This window comes from Pelophylax lessonae (assembly GCF_965119305.1).
Source record: "Pelophylax lessonae genome assembly, chromosome: 2".
NCBI classification, from domain to species: domain Eukaryota; kingdom Metazoa; phylum Chordata; class Amphibia; order Anura; family Ranidae; genus Pelophylax; species Pelophylax lessonae.
This window is the reverse complement of record NC_138769.1, coordinates 37,069,579-37,092,852: the sequence shown is the minus strand read 5'-3', so window position 1 is coordinate 37,092,852 and position 23,274 is coordinate 37,069,579. Positions and strand designations below refer to the sequence as shown.

At 43.4% G+C, this 23,274-nt stretch overlaps 1 protein-coding gene across 1 annotated transcript in view; it reads right to left on the bottom strand.

Annotated features, from left to right (window-relative positions):
• Nucleotides 1-22,314: 22,314 nt before the first annotated feature.
• LOC309547210 (nectin-1-like) overlaps nucleotides 22,315-23,274 on the bottom strand; it is a 146,519-nt gene continuing 145,559 nt past the window's right edge. Inside the window, exon 7 of the mRNA XM_082247014.1 lies at nucleotides 22,315-22,446. Coding sequence (XP_082103140.1) covers nucleotides 22,431-22,446 — 16 coding nt within the window. The 3' untranslated portion in view covers nucleotides 22,315-22,430. The remainder of the gene's footprint in view (nucleotides 22,447-23,274) is intronic.

Here is a 23,274-nt window from a genome sequence, read left to right as displayed (position 1 = left end):
GTCTCTCGTTCAACATTGCTGGATCGAGATGGGGGCTCAGGTAATAATTAGAGGGGCTGAGGGGGAACGCTGCACACAAAAGGTTTTTTATCTTCATGCATAGATTTATGCATGAAGATAAAAAACCTTCTGCCTTTAGAACCACTTTTAGGCCTAGTACACATGATCAAAACATCGTACACAAATAACCGCTATTGAAGGGACAAACAAGAAAAGTTCTCTCGTACGATACCACATCAGTACAGTTTTCATCTGAAAATACAATACAAATACCCAAAAACCACTTCAGAATTTTTATTCTGTTGTCTGAGAATTTTCGTACTTTAATGACCTATTCTTTTTCGATATGGAGACTAGCATGTTAAAAAAAAAAAAAAAAAAAAAAGATGATCATTCGCCCGATAATCTCTTAGTGCATACAAGGTTTTAGGTGTAAAAAGCACACATAAGATAACTGGTTGAGTTTTTTTTTTTTGGGGGGGGGGGGGGGGGGTTTCACCTCATACGCCCAAAGTCTTGGTTTACAATTTCAAAGGGATGGATGAATAGGAGGAAATATGTATGTCTACATGGACATAAAAAGATACTGTTTTCGGAGGTCCATGCCATTCCGGAGCGCCAGGGCGACAACTGCCAGAACAATCGCTGGGCGCGTCTGGCACCTGTTTGCCTACGACCACATGGTTGACAACTATGATATCTATGTGAGAATGCGGAATGCCATGCTTGTTCCTTTCACCGAGCTTACTTGCTATGCAACTGTGGTATCTAATGTAATCTGAATATTACGCCTTGCTTTATTTGTTCATGTTTAAAACTTAAAATCTAATAAAAATCATTGAAAATGAAAGATACTGGTTTCCAGGGTAGCTCCAGAACATAATACAGTCCATACCACTGAGAATATGGAACCAAATGATGGGGGTATAGGGACAAAATAATAGGGGCAGGGGACTGGATCCCTGATTAGTTAAAAAAAAAAAAATGAAACAGGGTTCTCAGCTTTGTAAATATTCTAGCAGTTGTTTAGGCTCCATGCACACAGGGCGTCATAAAAACGTGCTCCAAAGCTGTTTACATAACGCCGGGAAACAGCAGCTGTAAAAACGTGCTTTCAGTAGCTTTTTCTACTAGCGTTATTGCACGTTTGGCCACAGTAGCTGTTAGCAGCGTTTTTTCTGCCTCCATTCAAAATCAATGGTTCCCTATGGGAGCCTATTGATTTGAATGGAAGTCACACCGCAGGTCGGATCAAGGTGATCCGACTTGCGGTGCGACCTGCACTGTGAGAATCTTGAGGGGGAACTCCACGCCAAAATGGGGAAAAAAACGGCGTGGGGTTCCCCCCCAGGCCCTTCGGGTCTGGTATGGAATTTGAGGGTAGCCCCGCGCCGAAAAAACGGCGTGGGGTCCCCCCCAAAATCCATACCAGACTCTTATCCGAGCATGCAGTCCGGCATGCCAGGAAAGGGGAGGGGACGAGCGAGCGGCCCCACCCCCCCTGGATCATACCAGGCCACACGCCCTCAACATGGGGGGGGTGTGGGTGCTTTGGGGCAGGGGGGGCTCTGCACCCCGCACCTCAAAGCACCTTGCCCCCATGTTGATGAGGACAAGGGCCTCATCCCCACAACCCTGGCCGGTGGTTGTGGGGGTCTGCGGGCAGGGGGCTCATCGGAATCTGGAAGCCCCCTTTAACAAGGGGGCCCCCCCAGATCCCGGACCCCCTCCCTATGTGAATGGGTATGGGGTACACTGTACCCCTACTCATTCACCCCATAAAATGCAGTGTATGGAAATAACGACAGGAGACGTTTTGGAAAATTTATTAAAAATCTTCATCCGCCTCTTGTCCTCTCCGGGGGTCTTCTGCTCTTTTGCTGTCCGCCCTTCTTGTCTTCTCTCTGGGGGTCTTCTGCTGTCTTCTCCTCTCCGAGGGTCTTCTGCTGTCCGCCCTTCTGCTGTCCAATCTTCTTGTCTTCTCCTCTCCGGTCTTCTGCTCTTTTGCTGTCGGCTGTCGGCTGTCCTTCTTCCTCCGGTCCTCCTCCGACGACGTCTTCAGCGATTATGCCGGCCTCTGGTCTCCGCAGCTTATTATATAGCCATTAGGGGCGTGGCCGCCAGATGACGTCATCGGGAGACCACGCCCCCTTGTGTCACAGATGACGTCATCTGTGACACAAGGGGGCGTGGTCTCCCGATGACGTCATCTGGCGGCCACGCCCCTAATGGCTATATAATAAGCTGCGGAGACCAGAGGCCGGCATAATCGCTGAAGACGTCGTCGGAGGAGGACCGGAGGAAGAAGGACAGCCGACAGCCGACAGCAAAAGAGCAGAAGACCGGAGAGGAGAAGACAAGAAGATTGGACAGCAGAAGGGCGGACAGCAGAAGACCCTCGGAGAGGAGAAGACAGCAGAAGACCCCCGGAGAGAAGACAAGAAGGGCGGACAGCAAAAGAGCAGAAGACCCCCGGAGAGGACAAGAGGCGGATGAAGATTTTTAATAAATTTTCCAAAACGTCTCCTGTCGTTATTTCCATACACTGCATTTTATGGGGTGAATGAGTAGGGGTACAGTGTACCCCATACCCATTCACATAGGGAGGGGGTCCGGGATCTGGGGGGGCCCCCTTGTTAAAGGGGGCTTCCAGATTCCGATGAGCCCCCTGCCCGCAGACCCCCACAACCACCGGCCAGGGTTGTGGGGATGAGGCCCTTGTCCTCATCAACATGGGGGCAAGGTGCTTTGAGGTGCGGGGTGCAGAGCCCCCCCCTGCCCCAAAGCACCCACACCCCCCCCATGTTGAGGGCGTGTGGCCTGGTATGATCCAGGGGGGGTGGGGCCGCTCGCTCGTCCCCTCCCCTTTCCTGGCATGCCGGACTGCATGCTCGGATAAGAGTCTGGTATGGATTTTGGGGGGGACCCCACGCCGTTTTTTCGGCGCGGGGCTACCCTCAAATTCCATACCAGACCCGAAGGGCCTGGTTTGGAACCTGGGGGGGAACCCCACGCCGTTTTTTTCCCCATTTTGGCGTGGAGTTCCCCCTCAAGATTCTCACAGTGCAGGTCGCACCGCAAGTCGGATCACCCTGATCCGACCTGCGGTGTGACTTCCATTCAAATCAATAGGCTCCCATAGGGAACCATTGATTTTGAATGGAAGAAAAAAAACGTATAACGTGGCTTAACGCACGTTAAGCAACGTTATGAAGCCTTATGGAGCCTTTAGCAGCGTCAGACGTTTTTTGCAGCTTGACGCTGGAGCTCCTGAACCCACAGTTTCTGGGTTTTTTTTGGAGCTGTAAAACGCCTATGCCACTTGGAGCTCCTAAAAGCTCTATGTGTGCATGAGGCCATAGAATAACATGGATGGGCGTTCTGCAGCTGCAAAAAAAAACGTCTGACGCTGCTAACAGCAGCTGTAAAAACGTCCAGTGTGCATGAGGCCTTAGAATTAAGCACCTCCTGGCATCCAATGACCCATTAGCAAAGGAAATGGAAGTAGAGGGGGGTTTCTTCCTCCAACAAATGCCAAGTCCGAAGAAATGCCCCTCCCCACGCCAAAAAAAAAAAAAAAAACCCCCACTAACTATAGCTAGATTATGTATTTACACTGTTGCTTTAATTTATTTATTTATTTTAACCACTTGCCGACCACCGCAAGTACATATACTGCGGCGGTCAGCCCCTCACAGGCAAAGTGACGTATGGGTACGTCACTAGCCTGTAAGGCTCTGGTGAGCGAGCGCGCGCCGCCGTAGGCGCGCTCCCGCTCGGTCACGGACCCCCCCACGCGTGTGCCCGGCGGACATCGGGCACTCGCGATCGTCCGTTAGAGAGGGAGAAAGGCAGGCAGCTGATGTAAACAAAGCCGCCTGTCATTCTCCCCTGTGCATGAACAGTGATCATACGGTTCTACTATGTAGGACCGTTGGATCACTGTTCCTACACCTCAAGCCCCAGCCAATCACAGTTAGAATCACGCCCCTAGGGACACACACAACCCCTCCCTCTCAAAAAAAAAAGTTAACCCCTTCACTGCCAGTGTCATTTTACAGTAAAAGGGCATATGTATAGCACTGATTACTGTAGTAATGTCACTGGTAGCCCCAAAAGTGTCAAAAATGTCAGTCAAGGGTCCGATCTGTCCGCTGCAATGTCGCAGTCCCGCAAAAAAAAAAAAAAAAAGAAGATCGCTGCCATTACTTGTTAAAAAAAAAATCTTTCCCTTAGTTAGTAAACGCAATAACTTTTGCGCAAACCAATCAAAATTCGCTTTTTGCGATTTTTTTTTACCAAAAATATGTAGCATAAAACAAATTGGCCTAAAATGTTAAAAAATTTTGATTTTTACTTTTTTTTTGGGGAATTTCATATAAAAAAAAAAATGTGAAAAATATTGTTATTTTTGCAAAATTGTCGCTCTTTTTTTGTTTATAGCGCATGATCAAAAAATCGCACAGGTGATCAAATACCACCAAAAGAAAGCTCTGCTTGTGGGAAAAAAAGGACATCAATTTAATTTAGGTACAGAATTGCACGACCGCGCAATTGTCACGCAGTGCCGAATCGCAAAATAGGCCCTGGTCAGGAAGGGGGTAAAATCTTCCGGGTCTTAAGTAGTTAAACACTTTTATTACAGTCATAAGGAATGTAAACATCCTTCGTGACAGCAACAGACACGTGACAGCTACTCTTTATGGAGGGATATAGGGTCTCTAAGACCCCAAATCACTTGTCTGCCCTTGAAAGCAGTTAGAACACCAAGATCAATGCTGTTAACATCCGTGTAAACCAGCAGTTATGTCATGTTATTGCTTCCGGGCTACCATAGCGGAGACCCGATCCAAGCTGACCCCGGCTTTATATAGGTCTCCGACTAGCCTGTGAACGCGCCTGCTGGTGGGACGGAACGGGACGTCGCCTCCTGCTGCTTGTAGTAGCAATCAAGCAGCTAGCTATCTGATTGCTATTACAAGCAAGTCAACCGTCGGCTCTAAAAACGGTACCGGAGTGATGCCTGCAGCTGCATATCATCCGGGTGCAACCACTTGAAGCCATATGACATATTAGGTACATGATTTGTCAGCAAATAATTGAACAAGCTGAAGTTAGAAGCTGATTGGCTAACATGCACAGCTGCACCAGATTTTGCACTCTCCAGTTTTAGTAAATCAATCCTAATGTGTTTTGGGGGCCCAAACTCGCCCCTTCATCAGGGCTAAGAAAATACAACAAAAGAGTATCTAAATCTAAAAAATGTGCGGTTTTTCATTAGACATGCAATTATATTATTTTATGTAACTTTAATGAGATACCATATATTTTATTGATTTAACCAGATCCTGCCCGGCTGTCATTCTGCTATATATGTGGTTTCATTATCCTGACTGGGCATCATATGAAGTCCAGCAGGATGCACCCCTAGGGCACGCAGCGCGGCGCTCAGAAGTGTGGCGTGTCACTCTGGCACACTGCATTTCCAATCTTGGTAAAGAGCTGATGATGTAGGCTCTTTATCATGTGATCATCTGTGTCCAATCACAGCTGATCACATCGTAACCAGAATGTGCCGGTTATCAGCTTTCCCTCTTTTGTCACTGACAGTGCGCAAGTAGCGGAAAGCCAATTTAGCGGCTCTCCTGGCGGGGAGGGGGGTGTCTGCACTGAAAATCAGCGCATTGATTATCATTGTAGACCCATCAGTGGTAGTCACAAGTGCCCATCTAGAGTGCCAATCTGTGCCCACAGATGCCAATTAGTGCCCATCAGGGAAGTCAGTCAGTGCCCATCAATAATGCCTGCCGGTGCCTCCTCATCAGTGCTGCCCATCAGTACCATCAGTGCCCATCACTGCCGCCTATCAGTGACCATTAGTCTTGCCTATCAGTGCTGCATATCAGTGCCCATCAGTGCTGCATATCAGTGCCACCTATCAGTACTGCATATTAGTGCCTCATCATCAGTGCTGCCTCATCAGTGCCACCTATCAGTGCCCATTAGTCTTGCCTATCAGTGCTGCATATCAGTGCCCATCCGTGCTGCATATCACTGCCACCTTCCAGTACTGCATATTAGTGCCTCATCATCAGTGCTGCCTCATCAGTGCCTATCAGTAATAAAGAAAACGTACTCCTTTACAAAAACAGAAAAGAAAAACTTTTTTTCATAATTTTTGGTCTTTTTATTGTTTAGCAAAAAAAACCCAGTGGTTGTCAAATATAACCAAAAGAAATCTCAATTTCTGGGAAAAAATTATACAAATTTCATTTGGGTAAAGTGTTGCATGACCGCACAATTGTCATTAAAAGTGTGACAGCGCTGAAAGCGAATAATTGGCCTGGGCAGGAAGATGGTAAAAGTGCCCGGTATTGAAGTGGTTAAATACTCCTTTGCTACGTTTTCTTGGCCCTAATGAGGGGCAAGCTTGGCTGGGCCCCTGAAACACCTTGGCTTGCTTGCTTGATCTCCTTTCTACCTGGCCTTACATTGGAATAACATTTTATCTGGACCATTGATTTATGTGGCTCCAAGAGTTCTTTACTGCCGTCGCTGAGTCTGTTGGAAAGCTATAATGAAAGCAAAGCAAGGCGGGTGAGAGCATGATCCTGTTAGTGCGGAATGGGCAGAACACGTAATGAATATAGATTACAGTTATTTGCAGTCTGAGCTAGGACGCCATATGCTTGACTTAAGCTTGAGCCATCAGGCTAATGATAAAACCACTTTAAGCTGGTGACATCATCCAAATATCCCAGACCGTTGTTCTTTCATAGCCAGGGATATAAAACATGACATAACGTGTCCACCCAAGCTTACATGGAACAAAGTCCAACAACAGAAAGTCAAAATCAAAAGAAGCAGATGCGTTTCTTCACGTCCTAGAAATCACAGAATGCATCTTTTGTAAATTAGAACTAGCACAAGAAATATGTGAGAGTAATCTACGGTTATCTACAATAAAGTATGACCACTTCCAGTCCGGGCCAATTCTGGCATTCCGCTCCTACATGTAAAAAACATCATTCTCTTGCTAGAAAAGTAGAACCCTCAATTATAAATTTATATATATATATATGTATGTATGTATGTGTGTATGTATGTATATATATGTATGTGTGTATACAGTATATATATATATATATATATATATATATATATATATATATATAGCACCCTACAGGTATGTGCTAGGTAAACGTATAGTGGGCCTTATCTGCCTAACAGCAGGGCCATGATTTCTTTGGTTAGGGTGTCATGGTTTCCAGGTGTGTCTGCTGAAGGGAGAAGTATCCCCACTGGCTCCTGTGAGAGGCTTTTCATAGGGCAGTGGAGGAAGCCCAATCAGGGGACACATTCAAGCTTGTAACTACCCCAGAAGGCAGATTATGCTGCAAAGGATTCTGGGAGTGGGTATAAGTTTGGGGAAAGCGCGTGACCCGGCGTCTTTGGCAGGAAGCAGAGTCCCAGGAGAGAGAGAATGGCTGTCTCTCCTCCTGTCTGAGGAAGAGGATGTCTTGGGGTGTCGCTTGAGAATCCAGAGAGTGCTGAGTTGAGTTGAGGGGATCCGGTGTGCCGAGAGCCAGCGGAGAGCGAGAGGGGTCCAGTCCCAGGAAAGCCTACACAGGTCGCGAGTACTGAGGATTGCCCCTGGGGGTCTGCCTGGAGAGTTAGAGACCAGAGGAGATTCTGGGATCCAGTGCCAGCTAGCTGTGAAGAGGGTACCTGGGTTGAGGACCCAGAAGTAGCAAAGGGGGGTACATAGTCAGTGGACCCTGAAGAGCTAAAAGTGTAAAGGGGGCACCTGCGGTTTGGGCCCTGAATGGTGCAGAGTACCAGTTGAGAGTTGCAGCCATACAGTAATTCAGTGAGCTACCTCAAGCCGGTGCCAGGCTGGAGAGGGTGGTCAGTGACTTTGCAGTGCAGCAGTGTCAGTAGTTCTATGCTTCACAGTCCTGAGTCTTCTGGACCTAGAGTCGAGGATTGAGCACTTCAGTCAAGATACAGTGCGTCAGTGAGAGCTGGCTGGCGTCAAGGCAGTGTTAACAGACATTTTCTGGAGAAAGTCACGAATTGTATTTAGTTAAGCCTAAAGGAGTATCCCACTCATTGCCTTCTCCCATCCCTTTATCTACAATAAAACCACAAAAACCAAGATGCCGGAGTTGTCAATGTCTCAGTTCTCACACCCAGGGTCGCAGCTCACATGGGCTGGAGAGGTAACCGGTAACAATGGCAGACCCACATCAGGCCCAATGCCTGGAAAACCTGCTACATATATATACAGTGGGTACGGAAAGTATTCAGACCCCCTTAAATTTTTCACTCTTTGTTATATTGCAGCCATTTGCTAAAATCATTTAAGTTCATTCTTCTTCCTCATGAATGTACACATAGCACCCCATACTGACAGAAAAACACAGAATTGTTGACATTGTTGCAGATTTATTAAAAAAGAAAAACTGAAATATCACATGGTCCTAAGTATTCAGACCCTTTGCTCAGTATTTAGTAGAAGCCCCCTTTTGATCTAATACAGCCAGGAGTCTTTTTGGGAAAGATGCAACAAGTCTTTCACACCTGGATTTGGGGATCCTCTGCCATTCCTCCTTGCAGATCCTCTCCAGTTCTGTCAGGTTGGATGGTAAACGTTGGTGGACAGCCATTTTTAGGTCTCTCCAGAGATGCTCAATTGGGTTTAAGTCAGGGCTCTGGCTGGGCCATTCAAGAACAGTCACGGAGTTGTTGTGAAGCCAGTCCTTCGTTATTTTAGCTGTGTGCTTAGGGTCATTGTCTTGTTGGAAGGTAAACCTTCGGCCCAGTCTGAGGTCCAGAGCACTCTGGAGAAGGTTTTCGTCCAGGATATCCCTGTACTTGGCCGCATTCATCTTTCCCTCGATTGCAACCAGTCGTCCTGTCCCTGCAGCTGAAAAACACCCCCACAGCATGATGCTGCCACCACCATGCTTCACTGTTGGGACTGTATTGGACAGGTGATGAGCAGTGCCTGGTTTTCTCCACACATACCGCTTAGAATTAAGGCCAAAAAGTTCTATTTTGGTCTCATCAGACCAGAGAATCTTATTTCTCACCATCTTGGAGTCCTTCAGGTGTTTTTTTAGCAAACTCCATGCGGACTTTCATGTGTCTTACACTGAGAAGAGGCTTCCGTCGGGCCACTCTGCCATAAAGCCCCGACTGGTGATGGTTGACTTTCTACAACTTTCTCCCATATCCTGACTGCATCTCTGGAGCTCAGCCACAGTGATCTTTGGGTTCTTCTTTACTTCTCTCACCAAGGCTCTTCTCCCCCGATAGCTCAGTTTGGCCGGACGGCCAGCTCTAGGAAGGGTTCTGGTCGTCCCAAACGTCTTCCATTTGAGGATTATGGAGGCCACTGTGCTCTTAGGAACCTTAAGTGCAGCAGAAATCTTTTTGTAACCTTGGCCAGATCTGTGCCTTGCCACAATTCTGTCTCTGAGCTCTTCAGGCAGTTCCTTTGACCTCATGATTCTCATTTGCTCTGACATGCATTGTGATCTGGAAGGTCTTATATAGACAGGTGTGTGGCTTTCCTAATCAAGTCCAATCAGTATAATCAAACACAGCTGGACTCAAATGAAGGTGTAGAACCATCTCAAGGATGATCAGAAGAAATGGAAAGCACCTGAGTTAAATATATGAGTGTCACAGCAAAGGGTCTGAATACTTAGGACCATGTGATATTTCAGTTTTTCTTTTTTAATAAATCTGCAACAATGTCAACAATTCTGTGTTTTTCTGTCAGTATGGGGTGCTATGTGTACATTCATGAGGAAGAAGAATGAACCTAAATGATTTTAGCAAATGGCTGCAATATAACAAAGAGTGAAAAATTTAAGGGGGTCTGAATACTTTCCGTACCCACAGTATATATTTATATATACACTATATTACCAAAAGTATTGGGACGCCTGCCTTTACACGCACATGAACTTTAATGGCATCCCAGTCTTAGTCCGTAGGGTTCAATATTGAGTTGGCCCACCCTTTGCAGCTATAACAGCTTCAACTCTTCTGGGAAGGCTGTCCACAGGGTTTAGGAGTGTGTCTATGGGAATGTTTAACCCTTCTTTCAGAAGCGCATTTATGAGATCAGGTACTGATGTGGACAAGAAGGCCTGGCTCACAGTCTCCACTCTAATTCATTTCTAAGGTGTTCGGGTTGAGGTCAGGACTCTGTGCAGGCCAGTCAAGTTGCTCCACCCCAAACTCGCTCATTCATGTCTTTTTGGACTTTGCTTTGTGCACTGGTCCAAATCATTTGGTGGAGGGGGGATTATAGTGTGGGGTTGTTTTTCAGGAGCTGGGCTTGGCCCCTTAGTTCCAATGAAGGGAACTCTTAAGGCATCAGCATACCAAGACATTTTGGACAATTTCATCCTCCCAACTTTGTGGGAAGAGTTTGGGGATGGCCCCTTCCTGCTCCAACATGACTGCGCACCAGTGTACAAAGCAAGGTCCATAAAGACATGGATGAGCGAGTTTGGGTGGAGGAACTTGACTGGCCTGCACAGAGTGCTGACCTCAACCCGATAAAACACCTTCGGAATTAGAGCAGAGACTACAAGCCAGGCCCTCATCTAAATCAGTGCCTGACCTCACAAGTGCGAAGAATGGTCAAACATTCCCATAGACACACTCCTAAACCTTGTGGACAGCCTTCCAAGAGTTGAAGCTGTTATAGCTGCAAAGGGTGGGCCAACTCAATATTGAACCCTACTGACTTAAGCCTCGTACACACGCAACGATTGTTGGCCGACCGATCGGCCGTCTTTTGTCCAGTGTTGTTGTGTTGGTTGAAATGTGCTCTAGACTGCACACGAATTTTCTCGGCCAACAAAAACCCACTTCAGAAGTGATGTCATGTGATGGTTTACTTTCCGTGTGTTCTTTCATGCATGCGCAGTCTTGCTCATCTGATTTTTGTCTGCCGAAATCTGTACTGACTGACGGAAAATCGGCCGTTCTGTTGACAGCCAACAAAAATTTTATAGCATGCACACCAGATTTTGTTCGGCCGAAAAGTCGCAGTCGGTTGTCGGAAGCATCATACTAACAAGCCGAAAATCGGCCGATCGGACGTTGGCCGAAAATCCACGGCCAACAATCGTTGCGTGTGTACAAGGCTTAAGACTGGGATGCCATTAAAGTTCAGGTGCGTGCAAAGGCAGGCGTTCCAATACTTTTGGTAATATAGCGTATGTGGGTGTACAATGGGGCCAGTGGGCTTTACAAAATGTTGTGTTCTTTTACTTACAGTGGGTAAAATAATTATTTGATCCCCTTCAGATTTTGTAAGTTTGACCACTTGCAAAGAAACGTAAGGTCTATAATTTTTTATCATAGGTGTATTTTAAATGATAGAAACAGAATATCAACCAAATATACACACACCCACACACACACAGTAAAACCTTGGATTGTGAGCATAATTCGTTCCGGAAACTTGCTTGTAATCCAAAGCACTCGTATATCAAAGCAAATTTCCCCATAAGAAATAATGGAAACTCAGATGATTCGTTCCACAACCATTTATTCATAAGTCCTTCCCTCAGTTTATAGTCCATATAATAAAATTATAGCAATGTGATAGGTTGTGCACCCATGTCCATCCACAAATGACGCCTCCACAAGGGGATTAGAAGCAAAATCCAGCAGGAGCTACACAGTATAAAATAGAAGAGAGGCGCCTCTAAGTGTAGCAATATGGTTACATTTAATGAAGGTACAACATTTAACATCTCACATGGTTGACGATTAAAAGAGGAACATCTAAGTATGCAGGCATCCGGGGTAAAGCTGTCCACATAAATCATCCTCCACACCCCCGGCTCTCACCGCCATCAGTCTGCAATTGTGGCCGGGAAGACTACCCTGCAGTAGAGCGATCTCAAAGCGAGGCTTGAAGCACTCATGGAGCGCACGTGGAAGGGATGACGTTGATGCCGGTGCAGAGGACGGTCTATGTGGACAGCTTTACCCCTTTGCCTGCATATTTAGATGTGCCTGTTTTATTCATCAACCATGTGAGTTGACAAATGTTGTACCTTCATTAAATGTAACCATATTGCTACACTAAAGGCTCGTACACACTATAAGAAAATCGGGCGAACATTTTCGTCCAAAGAATTTTCATATGGTTTTCGTATAATGTGTACAGAACTTTCAACTGACGATTCAGAATTTTCGTACGAAAATTCTCGAAGGAACAAACTCCAAAATGTTTCTCGTACGGAAAAAAAACACGAACGATTTTCATTTAATGTGTACCGTTTTCATACGATTTTTGTACAAGAAAAATCAGAAAAAAGACTGCGCATGATCAGAAACAATAAACAACAAAAAAAGCCTTCGTCGTATGAGAATTTTCATATGTATTTTTCCAAAATTCTCCATACTGGACACTTTAAAAGTCTTCACAAGCAGTCCTCGTTTCGGCTAGAGATATACGAAAAAAATAAAAATAATAAATTGGAACAATAGAGAAAATATTAGCATGGCACCTGTGCAAGAATGACACACAAATTCGTGAAGCATTCCATATATATTAAAAAAAAAAAAAAAAAAAATGGAACAGTACAGTCAAGATTAGCATGGCACCTGCGTAAGGATAACATACACTTTCATGATGCGTTCTATATTTAAACAAAAAAAAAAAAGCCTTTAAAGGTTACCATTTTAGAGTTACAAAGGATGTCTGGTGGTAAAAGTATTGCTTTTGTTCTGACATTTGCGATGTCACATGTGTGGTGTGATCGCCATTTTCATATGCGTGCGGGACCGACGGGTGCGTTTGTCATTGTGCACGAGCAAGGTGGGATGGGGATGATTTCAACACTCTTTTTATATATATATATATATATATATATATATATATATATATATATATATATATACATATACATATACATATACACACACACACACACACACACACACACACACACACATATATATATATATATAGAGATATAAATAGATATATAAATAGATATAAATAGAAATAATATATATATAGAGATATAAATATATATTTTTTTTTATGCTGTTTCTATAAAAATAAAAAAAAATAAAAATTGTTGTTTCGATCGCCTTTATAGCTGTCACAAGAAATTTAAACATCTCTTCTGATAACAACAAGCAGTGGCAGGTGTCTCCTCTGCCCTTGAAAGCTTTGGATCAAAACTCAGATCGGTTTCATCCAAAGCTTTCCTAAGCCGGCAATGGCCGGTAAACAACAGACAGAAACTAGAAGTGACTAAATCTTCGTCGTTTCCAGATTCTGGCGTCACACGGTGAAAGGAACGACATTCATTCCTTCCACTGTATAATCACAAAAAAGTGCAGCGCTGTCCTTCAATAAAGTGAATTCAAATTATAGTGCATATAAAAATATCAGTGTAAAAATCATCTATATATAATAAATTAATATATAATAAATTAACGTGATTCTATATTTTTTTAAATATATATACAGTCCATCAATAAATGATTCAATGTCCGTGAAAGAAAGAAAAAAAAAAAAAAAGGATGCAGTCCCATACACCAGAAACTCATCAGTAATTGCCTCAGTGCCCTTCATCCCACCTATGGGGGGTCTTCTCACCTGCTTGAATGGACCTCACTAATTAAAGGAGGTCTATATGCACTTTGCAGTGTTATACGTGGCACCACTCCCACTGCCCGTACACTCCAAATCCGTGGCTCCCAGCAGCTCTCAGCGTGGTGTCAATCATATAGGAGGCAGAAGGAAAGAACCATAGTGCAAATCGCTAATAAATTTATTTTCACATAAAAATCCACTCACATTTCAGAAGTAAAAAAATGAGCATTTCACAATACAATCCTCTGCATACAGTGCATTCGGAAAGTATTCACAGCGCTTGACTTTTCCACATTTTGTTGTGTTACAGCCTTATTACAAAATTGATTAAATTCAATTATTTTCCTCAAAATTCTACAAACAATACCCAATAATGACAACGTGAAAGAAGTTTGTTTGAAATCTTTGCAAATTTATTAAAAATAAAAAATGGAAAAAAAATACCATGTACAGAAGAATTCACAATATTGCTCAATACTTTGTTGGAGCCCCTCTGGCACCCATTACAGCCTCAAGTCTTGAAAGTGTGAAATGCTCGTTTTTTTGCTTCTGAAATGCGAGTGGGTTTTTATATGAAAATAAATGATTTTTATTAGCGATTTGCACTATGGTTCTTTCCTGTTGCCCCCTATATGATTGACATTACGCTGAGAGCCACGGATTTGGAGTGTACAGCCAGTGGGAGCGATGCCACGTATAACACTGCACAGCGCATATAGACCTCCTTTAATTAGTGATGTCCATTCTAGCAGGTGAGAAGACCCCCATAGGTGGGGTGAAGGGCACTGTTGTGATCAGAGGCAATCCCTGAAGAGTTTCTGGTGTATGGGACTGCATCCTTTTTTCCACGGACACTGAATCATTTATTGCTGGACTGTATCTATATTTAAAAAAAAAAAGATGGACTCACGTTAATTTATTATATATCCACTTGCCGACCGCCTCACGACTATATACTGCGGCGGTCAGCCCCTCCTGGGCAAAGTGACGTACCAGTACGTCACTCGCCCACGAGCCTGTAGGGGGCGAGCACGCTTCTGCCCCCGCTCGTTCACCAACATCCCCGCACGTGTGACCGGGTGGCTCCGATGTCCGACGGCCACTCGCTATCTCCCGCAGGAGAGGGAGAAAGGCAGGCGGCTGATCTAAACACAGCCGTCTATTATTCTCACTTAGGTCATGACAGAGACTATGTGATCCTGCTATGTAAGATCGTATGTCTCTGTTATGATCTATTTTTTTGTTTATAGCGCAAAAAAATAAAAATGGCACAGGTGATTAAATACCACCAAAAGAAAGCTCTATTTGTGGGGATAAAAAGGACATCAATTTCATTTGGGTACAGCGGCGCACGACCGCGCAATTGTCCGTTAAAATAACGCAGTGCCGAATCGCAAAATAGGGCCCGGTCTTTGAGCAGCCAAATCCTCCGGGGCTTAAGTAGTTAAGGAGTTCCACATTAGAAATCCAAGAGGGACCATGTTTTTGGAGGTGGAAGTAGTGACACCAGATTGGGGAGGAGGTGATTGTACAGTATAGCATTTGGTTGACCCGGAGCGTGTTACTAGATATTTAATACTTTTTATATGTCATTCATTTTAGACTACTTTGGTTTTTAACCACTTCAATACAGGGCACTTTCACCCCCTTCCTGCCCAGGCCAAGTTTCAGGTTTCAGCTTTCAGCGCTGTCACACTTTGAATGACAATTGCGCAATCATGCTACACTGTACCCATATGAAATTGGTTTCATTTTTTTCACACAAACAGAGTTTTTTTTTTTGTGGTATTTAATCACCGCTGGGTTTTTTTATTTCTTACAAAAATAAAAAAAGACAGATTTAAAAAAAAAAAAAAAAAAAAAAAGTTTTCTTATTTTCTGTAAGTAAATTTTGAAAATAAATAATTGTTCTCCTTTACTGATGTGCACTGATGAGGTGGCACTGATGGGCACTGAGGTGGTACTTATGGGCACTGATGAGGTACTAATATGCCGCACTGATGGGCACTGATAGGCGGTACTGATGGGCGGCATTGATGAGCACTGACAGGCGGCACTGATGGGCACTGATGGTGGGCACTGATTTCACTTTTCTGTAATCAGGGCACTGATGATCAGTGCCCTGATTACCTGTCTTAGTCTCCCCTTTGAGGAGGAGCCGCTGATCAGCTCTCCTCGCGAGGAGAGCCGAATAATGGAACTTCATTTGCATGTGACCGGCTGTGATTGGACACAGCTGATCACATGGGTAAAGAGCCACGTCATTGGCTCTTTACCAAGATTGGGGGTCGCGCCGTGTCCTAGCAACACGGCGCAGCCGCGATCCCCGCACTGCGCACCCGAGAGAGGCCATTCTGGTGCGCTGTCGGAACAATAGCTGCATCCCTCCGCCATCATTTGACGGTGGGCGGGCAGTAAGTAGTTAAATAATCAACATTTAGGCAGAAACGTAATTGAAGTTATTATTAATATTTGTTTTAATAGACAATGTTTTTGAATATTTGGTAATACTGTCTGACCATTCCTGCAGTCTGTGTGGAAGAGCGGGGGTTAAGCTGCCAGGGGTGGTGGAACGGAGAGATTCTTATAAACAGTTTTTCTTCTACCCACACTTTTCCTTGAAAAAAAAAAAAAAGATTGGCATATACTGCGTTGGATTGGCGGGCGAAAGGGAGGTTACCAGAAGGTATCAATTGCAGTCCTCCCTCCACCTTGTGTAATCCACCCACAGTAAGTGCTTTATACGCTCCGGCTGCGCCCAGCAGTAATGCAAGCCTGTGGGTCTGCTGGGCGTAGTGCAGCTTGGCACCGGAATACAAGAACTGCCAGTAATGACCCCAGGAGTACTGATATGATTCAATAGTGGGTTACAGTTTATTTATCTGTCATGATATGGATGAGTGTTACCAGTGGGTTTATGTGAATCCAGGCAGTTTATATTTTATGGTCTGTGTAGCAATTTTATTAACCTCCTGGGAGTAGTGCAAGCCTGACCTAAAATTATTATGTTTTCTTTTTTATTTATTGCGATAACTCCTTGGCTCTGGACATAATATTTTGGCAATGGTGATGTGTGAAGTAATAGGGTGGCGGATCCCTGCAGGGGTTATAGATCAGGCTTCATTAGAATAACCGGTTTGAATACGGATCTACATATGTTAAATATTTGATATCATAACAGCCCTTGCCTTAATGAGCTAGAGAAGCATGTCTGCTTCCATATACAGGTGCATCTCATACAATTATAATATCATCAAAAAGTTAATTTATTTCAGTAATTAAATTAAAGGAGGAATAGCCCAGAGGGTTGGATTAGAATCCTGGTTCCCACATCCCATAATCAATTGAGGCAAAAGAAAGGGAGAAATGCTGAATTCTCAGCCTATCTCCAATTATATTGGGGTGGGACTTATTAGGGTACTGTAGATTATATATATATATATATATATATATATATATATACACACACACACACACATCAGATTAATAATATACATTATATATATATATATATATATATATATATATATATATATATATATATATACATACACACACACATATACATATATATATATATATATATATATATATATATACACACACATACATATATATACACACATACATATACATACATATATATATACACATACATATATATACACACACACACACACACACACACACACATATACACACCCTTTTTTTTTACTTTTATTAACATATAGAACAATTTAAATATAAAAAGGATACTGTGTCAAAGTATCCATCTGTACAATGAAGAGATGGATATTTTGTGACACAGTATCCTTTTTATATTTAAATTGTTCTATATGTTAATAAAAGTAAAAAAAAAAAAAAAAGTGTGTATAGATATATATATATATATATATATATATATATATATATATATATGACCACACCGATGTAGCCAACTATCGACCCATATCTTTAATTAATAATGACCTGAAATTGTTCACCAAAATTCTTACAAATCGCCTGTCTGCGTTTATTGCTGACTATATACACTCGGATCAGGTGGGCTTTTTGCCACACAGGCAGGCTGCCGACCAGGTCCACAGAGCACTTTACCTGGTTTCCATACTTCATTCTTCTTGGGATAATGGGACGAATAAGACGGGGATGCTGCTGTCCTTAGACATTGGCAAAGCCTTCGATTTCCTGTCATGGTCCTTTCTTTTCCGGGTATTACGGAGATGGGATTTTGGTCCCAAGTTCTAGGCCTCGCTAAACTCATTATATAGTACACCTACTGCTCAAATAGTTATGTGTGGCCAAAAATCGGACCGAATACATATACTATCGGGTACCCGGCAAGGATGCCCACTATCCCCCATTTTGTTTCTTATAGCTATCAAAACCCTCGCAATGGTAATACGCCACAATCCGGACATTCTGGGTATAGAGAGGGGGGGGGGGGTAGAAGTCACAAATGCGCACTATTCGCAGATGGCCTGTTATTTATTTCCTCCCCCCACACCACATTACCAAACCCGATGTCTCTACTGAAGCGTTTTGAAAAAATCTCGGACTTCTAGTCAATCATGATAAATCAGAGGCGTTAAATATCAACTTGCCACACTCGACTCTGCGGAGTATTCAAAATCAGTTTCCTTTTCAGTGGCAGCAGACATTCCTCCGCTATTTAGGGATTCGACTGACCCCCAACATCTCTTCTCTCTACAAAGCTAATTATCTGAAATTGTTTGACAAACTACTAAAGGATGTGCAGACGTGGTCTGATGTGAATTTGTCATAGATGGACAGAATCGCTTCAGTGAAAATGACAGTACTACCCAGGTTGTTATACTATATTCACACTCTACCTAGCCAGTTTTCCACTATATTTCGGGTCCCAAGGGTTCCAGAATAGCCTGGGCTACAATGTATACTCCCATAGATTCCAGTGGTTTAGGTATGCCTGACTTTAGGAAATATTATGTAGCTGCACAACTTGCCCAACTAAGCCAACTTCATAACCGACACTATCGCCCAGAATGGATCTCCATAGAGGCCCAGGCATGTTCTCCACTTACAATTGATTTTATTCCTTGGATTCCACAGAAACATCATAGGGCTATCCTCTGCCCTATGCTCTCCCACTCATTACAAGTGTGGGATACGAGCTGCAGAAGGTGGCCGTTACGTTTCGCACACACCCCTGTTGCTCCCCTTTTCAGAAATCCTGTATCCACCAGGTATGCAACCTAATAGATTTTGCTGGAGGCTAAACAAATGACTGTAAGGTATAGGTGCTGTTCTTGATCACAGGGGCATATGCGCCCCATCTTATTACACAGGCAGCCTGGTGATGCCTCCTGCAGAAAACTTCCACTTACAACAAATTTACCATTTTCTTAAATCTGTGCAAAAGGAAAACTCAGGCATGACAGTTCAAACAATGTTTGAAAATAGATGCATGCAGGATACTGCTCAGTGCGGGGGGTGTCTCCATGCTATATGAATTACAGGTAAACTCTGCCGATAGAATATCCTATCAGATGGTGTGGGAGGGCGATCTATTACCCTTGAGGTGGAAGATTGGCGAAAATGAAGTGCAAGAATACACAAAGGCATTCTTAAAGTTGCCTTAATTGGGGCAGGGTACAAAGTCCAGGCCAGATGGTATATAGTTCCAGAACGCTTGGCAAAAATGTTCCCTGGCACCTCAGCCTACTGTTTCAGGGGTTAAGGACATATAGGTACACCGTGACATGTGTGGTGGACGTGCCCCAAGGTTCACCGTTTCTGGATGAGATTCCACTCCTTAATTTTTACATTCACACCGGTCAACATCACTAAGGATGCAAATATCGCCATGCTAAATAAGCCTGTTGAAAATATTCCGAGCTATCCTCAAACAATAATTTCCTTGATGTTTCTGGCAGCAAAAATTGCTATAGCAAAAGAGTGGAAAAGCCCTGTCACAGATATTGCAATAGTGAAACGGAAACTCACATGGATCACGTTGAATGAAAAAGTTCCTACGGGACAAACACTATTTTCGACAAAATATTGTCCTAGTGGCTTGCCTATTTACAAGTTCCGGAAGAACGAGCCAAAAACACACAAACGTGTTGATGTGCGGGACACCCGGACGGATGCACACATCTATTTTTTCTTTTTCCTTTTCATCACTTCTCTGACACCTACCAGTCTGGTGTCATATTCTTTATGTTTCCCCTTTCCTATCTCGAGGTATAAATGTTACATTTGGAGATCAGTTACCCCATGAATTGATCCGTCATAATACTTGAAAATGTTTACTACTTGCTGAGAGTTGCACTCGGTGGTCGTGGGCATCCCTTCGGGGTGGTCTATGACTGGTGGGAGCGGTTCGAGATAGTTTTGATCTCAGCGTCTGAGGCATCAATGCTCCATATAAAGTCTTAAGCAATGATTATTTACAGTATCTCAAAAAAGTGAATACACCCCTCACATTTTTGGAAATATTTTATTATACCTTTTCATGTGACAACACTGAAGAAATGACACTTTGCTATAATGTAATGTAGTGAGTGTACAGCTTGTATAACAGTGTAAATTTGCTGCCCCCTCAAAATAACCCAAAACACAGCCATTGATGTCTAAACCGCTGGCAACATAAGTGAGTACACCCCTAAGTGGAAATGTCCAAATTGGGCCCAAAGTGTCAATATTGTGTGTGGCCATCGTTATTTTCCAGCACTGCCTTAACCCTCTTGGGAATGGAGTTCACCAGAGCTTTACAGTTTGCCACTGGAGTCCTCTTCTACTCAATGACAACATCATGGAGCTGGTGGATGTTAGAGACCTTGCACTTCTCCATCTTCGGTTTGAGGGTGCCCCACAGATGCTCAATAGGGTTTAGGTCTGGAGACATGCTTGGCCAGTCCATCACCTTTACCCTCAGCTTCTTTAGCAAGGCAGTGGTCATCTTGGAGGTGTGTTTGGGGTCGTTATGTTGGAATACTGCCCTGAGGCCCAGTCTCTGAAGGGAGGGGATTATGCTCTGCTTCAGTATGTCAGAGTACATGTTGGCATTCATGGTTCCCTCAATGAAATGTAGCTTCTCAGTGCCGGCAGCACTCATGCAGCCCCAGACCATGACACTCCCACCATAATGCTTGACTGTAGGCAAGACATACTTGTCTTTGTACTCCACATCTGGTTGCTGCCACACACGCCTGACACCATCTGAACTAAATAAGTTTATCTTGGTCTCATCAGACCACAGGACATGGTTCCAATAATCCTTGTCCTTAGTCTGCTTGTCTTCAGCAAACGGTTTGCGGGCTTTCTTGTGCATTATCTTTAGAAGAGGCTTCCTTCTGGAATGACAGCCATGCAGACGAATTTGATGCAGTGTGAGGCATATGATCTGAGCACTGATAGGCTGACCCCCCCCACCCTTTTAACCTCTGCAGCAATGCTGGCAGCACTCAATACGTCTATTTCCCAAAGACAACCTCTGTATATAACGCTGAGCATGTGCACTCAACTTATTTGGTCGACCATGTCGAGGCCTGTTCTGAGTGGAACCTGTCCTGTTAAACCGCTGTATGGTCTTGGCCACCCTGCTGCAGCTCAGTTTCGGGGTCTTGGCAATCTTCTTATAGCCTAGGCCATATTTATGTAGAGCAACAATTCTTTTTTTTCACATCCTCAGAGAGTTCTTTGCCATGAGGTGCCATTTTGAACTTCCAGTGACCAGTATGAGAGAGAGAGAGCGATAACACCAAATTTAACACCTCTGCTCCCCATTCACACCTGAGACCCTGTAACACTAACAAGTCACATGACACCAGAAAATGGCTAATTGGGCCCAATTTGGACATGTTCACTTAGGGGTGTACTCACTTTTGTTGCCAGCGGTTTAGACATTAATGGCTGTTTAGTTATTGTGAGGGGACAGCAAATTTGCACTGTTATACAAGCTGTACACTCACTACTTTACATTGTAGCAAAGTATAATCTCTTCAGTGTTGTCAAATGAAACGATATAATAAAATATTTACAAAAATGTGAGGGGTGTACTCACTTTTCTGAGATACTGTAGATATTCTACTACTAGTAACTAGATTGTTCCTGTTGCTCCATATCTATGTTTTCCACAAAATCTATCCCCACCTGGTTTATTATATTCTATTCGATAACTAACGGTACATCCTTGACCTCTGGGAAGATATGATCTGCATTCTGAGTTTCTCTGTTGATCTGTTCCCCCTACCAATGTATCATTACTCTGTCCAAATAGGGCATTCGAGGATTGTTCGATGCTCTATATTTTACAGCACTTTTGTTACTTTTAGATTGTGAAAATATTAATAAAAATAATTGAAACAGAAACCAAGATAAATGTTTTTGGAACTGATGGTTTCAAAACAGTATGGCGTCACAAGGGTGAGGAGTACAAAAAAAAATGCACGGTGCCTACAGTGAAACATGGTGGTGGCAGTGTCCTGTTAGGCTGCATGAGTGCTGCTGGTGTCGGGAAGTTGCATTTCATTGATGGTGTCATGAATTCACAGATGTACTTCTTTATATTGAAAGAGAAGAAGCTACCATCACTCCGTGCCCTTGGTCATCGTGCACTTTTGCATCATGACAATGATCCAAAACACACATCGAAGGCGACTGTTGCATTTGTGAAGAAGAACAGGGCGAAAGGGATTCAGTGGCCAAGTACTGTATGCCTCCTGATCTGAATCCAATCGAACACCTATGGGGAATTCTGAAAAGACAAGTTGACCATCACTCTCCATCCAGTATCCAGGCTCTAAAAGAGGTCGTTCCTAAAGAATGGAAAAAGATAGATGTTGCAATACGTCACCAACTTGTTCATTCCATGCCTAGAAGACTTGGTGCTGTCCTTACAAATCATGGAGGTCATACAAAATACTAGATGTAGTAGTTTTTGTTGTGGGGTGTATTCATTTTTGCATCAACTAATTTGAGTAAGACTGAAAATGTTGTATTCTAAGTTATATTAGTAACCTTCATTTCATCTAATGAGCTAAACAAATGTTTTATAAAACTCAGTTTTGGAAAAAATTTGAAAATTGTTCTTGTATTCATTGAGATATTGGATTAAAATCGTACTTTTTTAAAAGGGTGTACTCATTTATGCCGAGCACTGCAAAAAAAAAAAAAAAAAAAGTATATTACTGTGGGAGACAAGCTGCCGTTGGTAATGACTCACTATTGTACATTGGCTATAATAACGTGTAATAAGTTTCTATGTGATTTTACTATTACAATTTGAAAGTGTTTTTGTAACACATTTGTGCCAGTAAAGTCTGATAAATTCTTCCTTTTTGGTTTGTATTGTGGAGGATCTGGGCTTTTACGTGTACTTCTAGACACATTTTTTTCGACATGGGATTTCCCGAGTTGTAAAACTTTATACATCCTCTCTTTAGATGTGGTACTCCATGACTGATACCTCAACACGTTGACCTACTCAGAGCTTTGAAGGCCCTGAAACCAGGAAGGCCAGCCTTTTCTTGTTAACAGCCACGATCAAAGCACAACTAAAAAAGAATCTGCTAATCATGGTATAATAGGGATCATTATAGGTCACTCCTTGGTTGGTAGATATTATGTTCCCTATGCCCTACCAT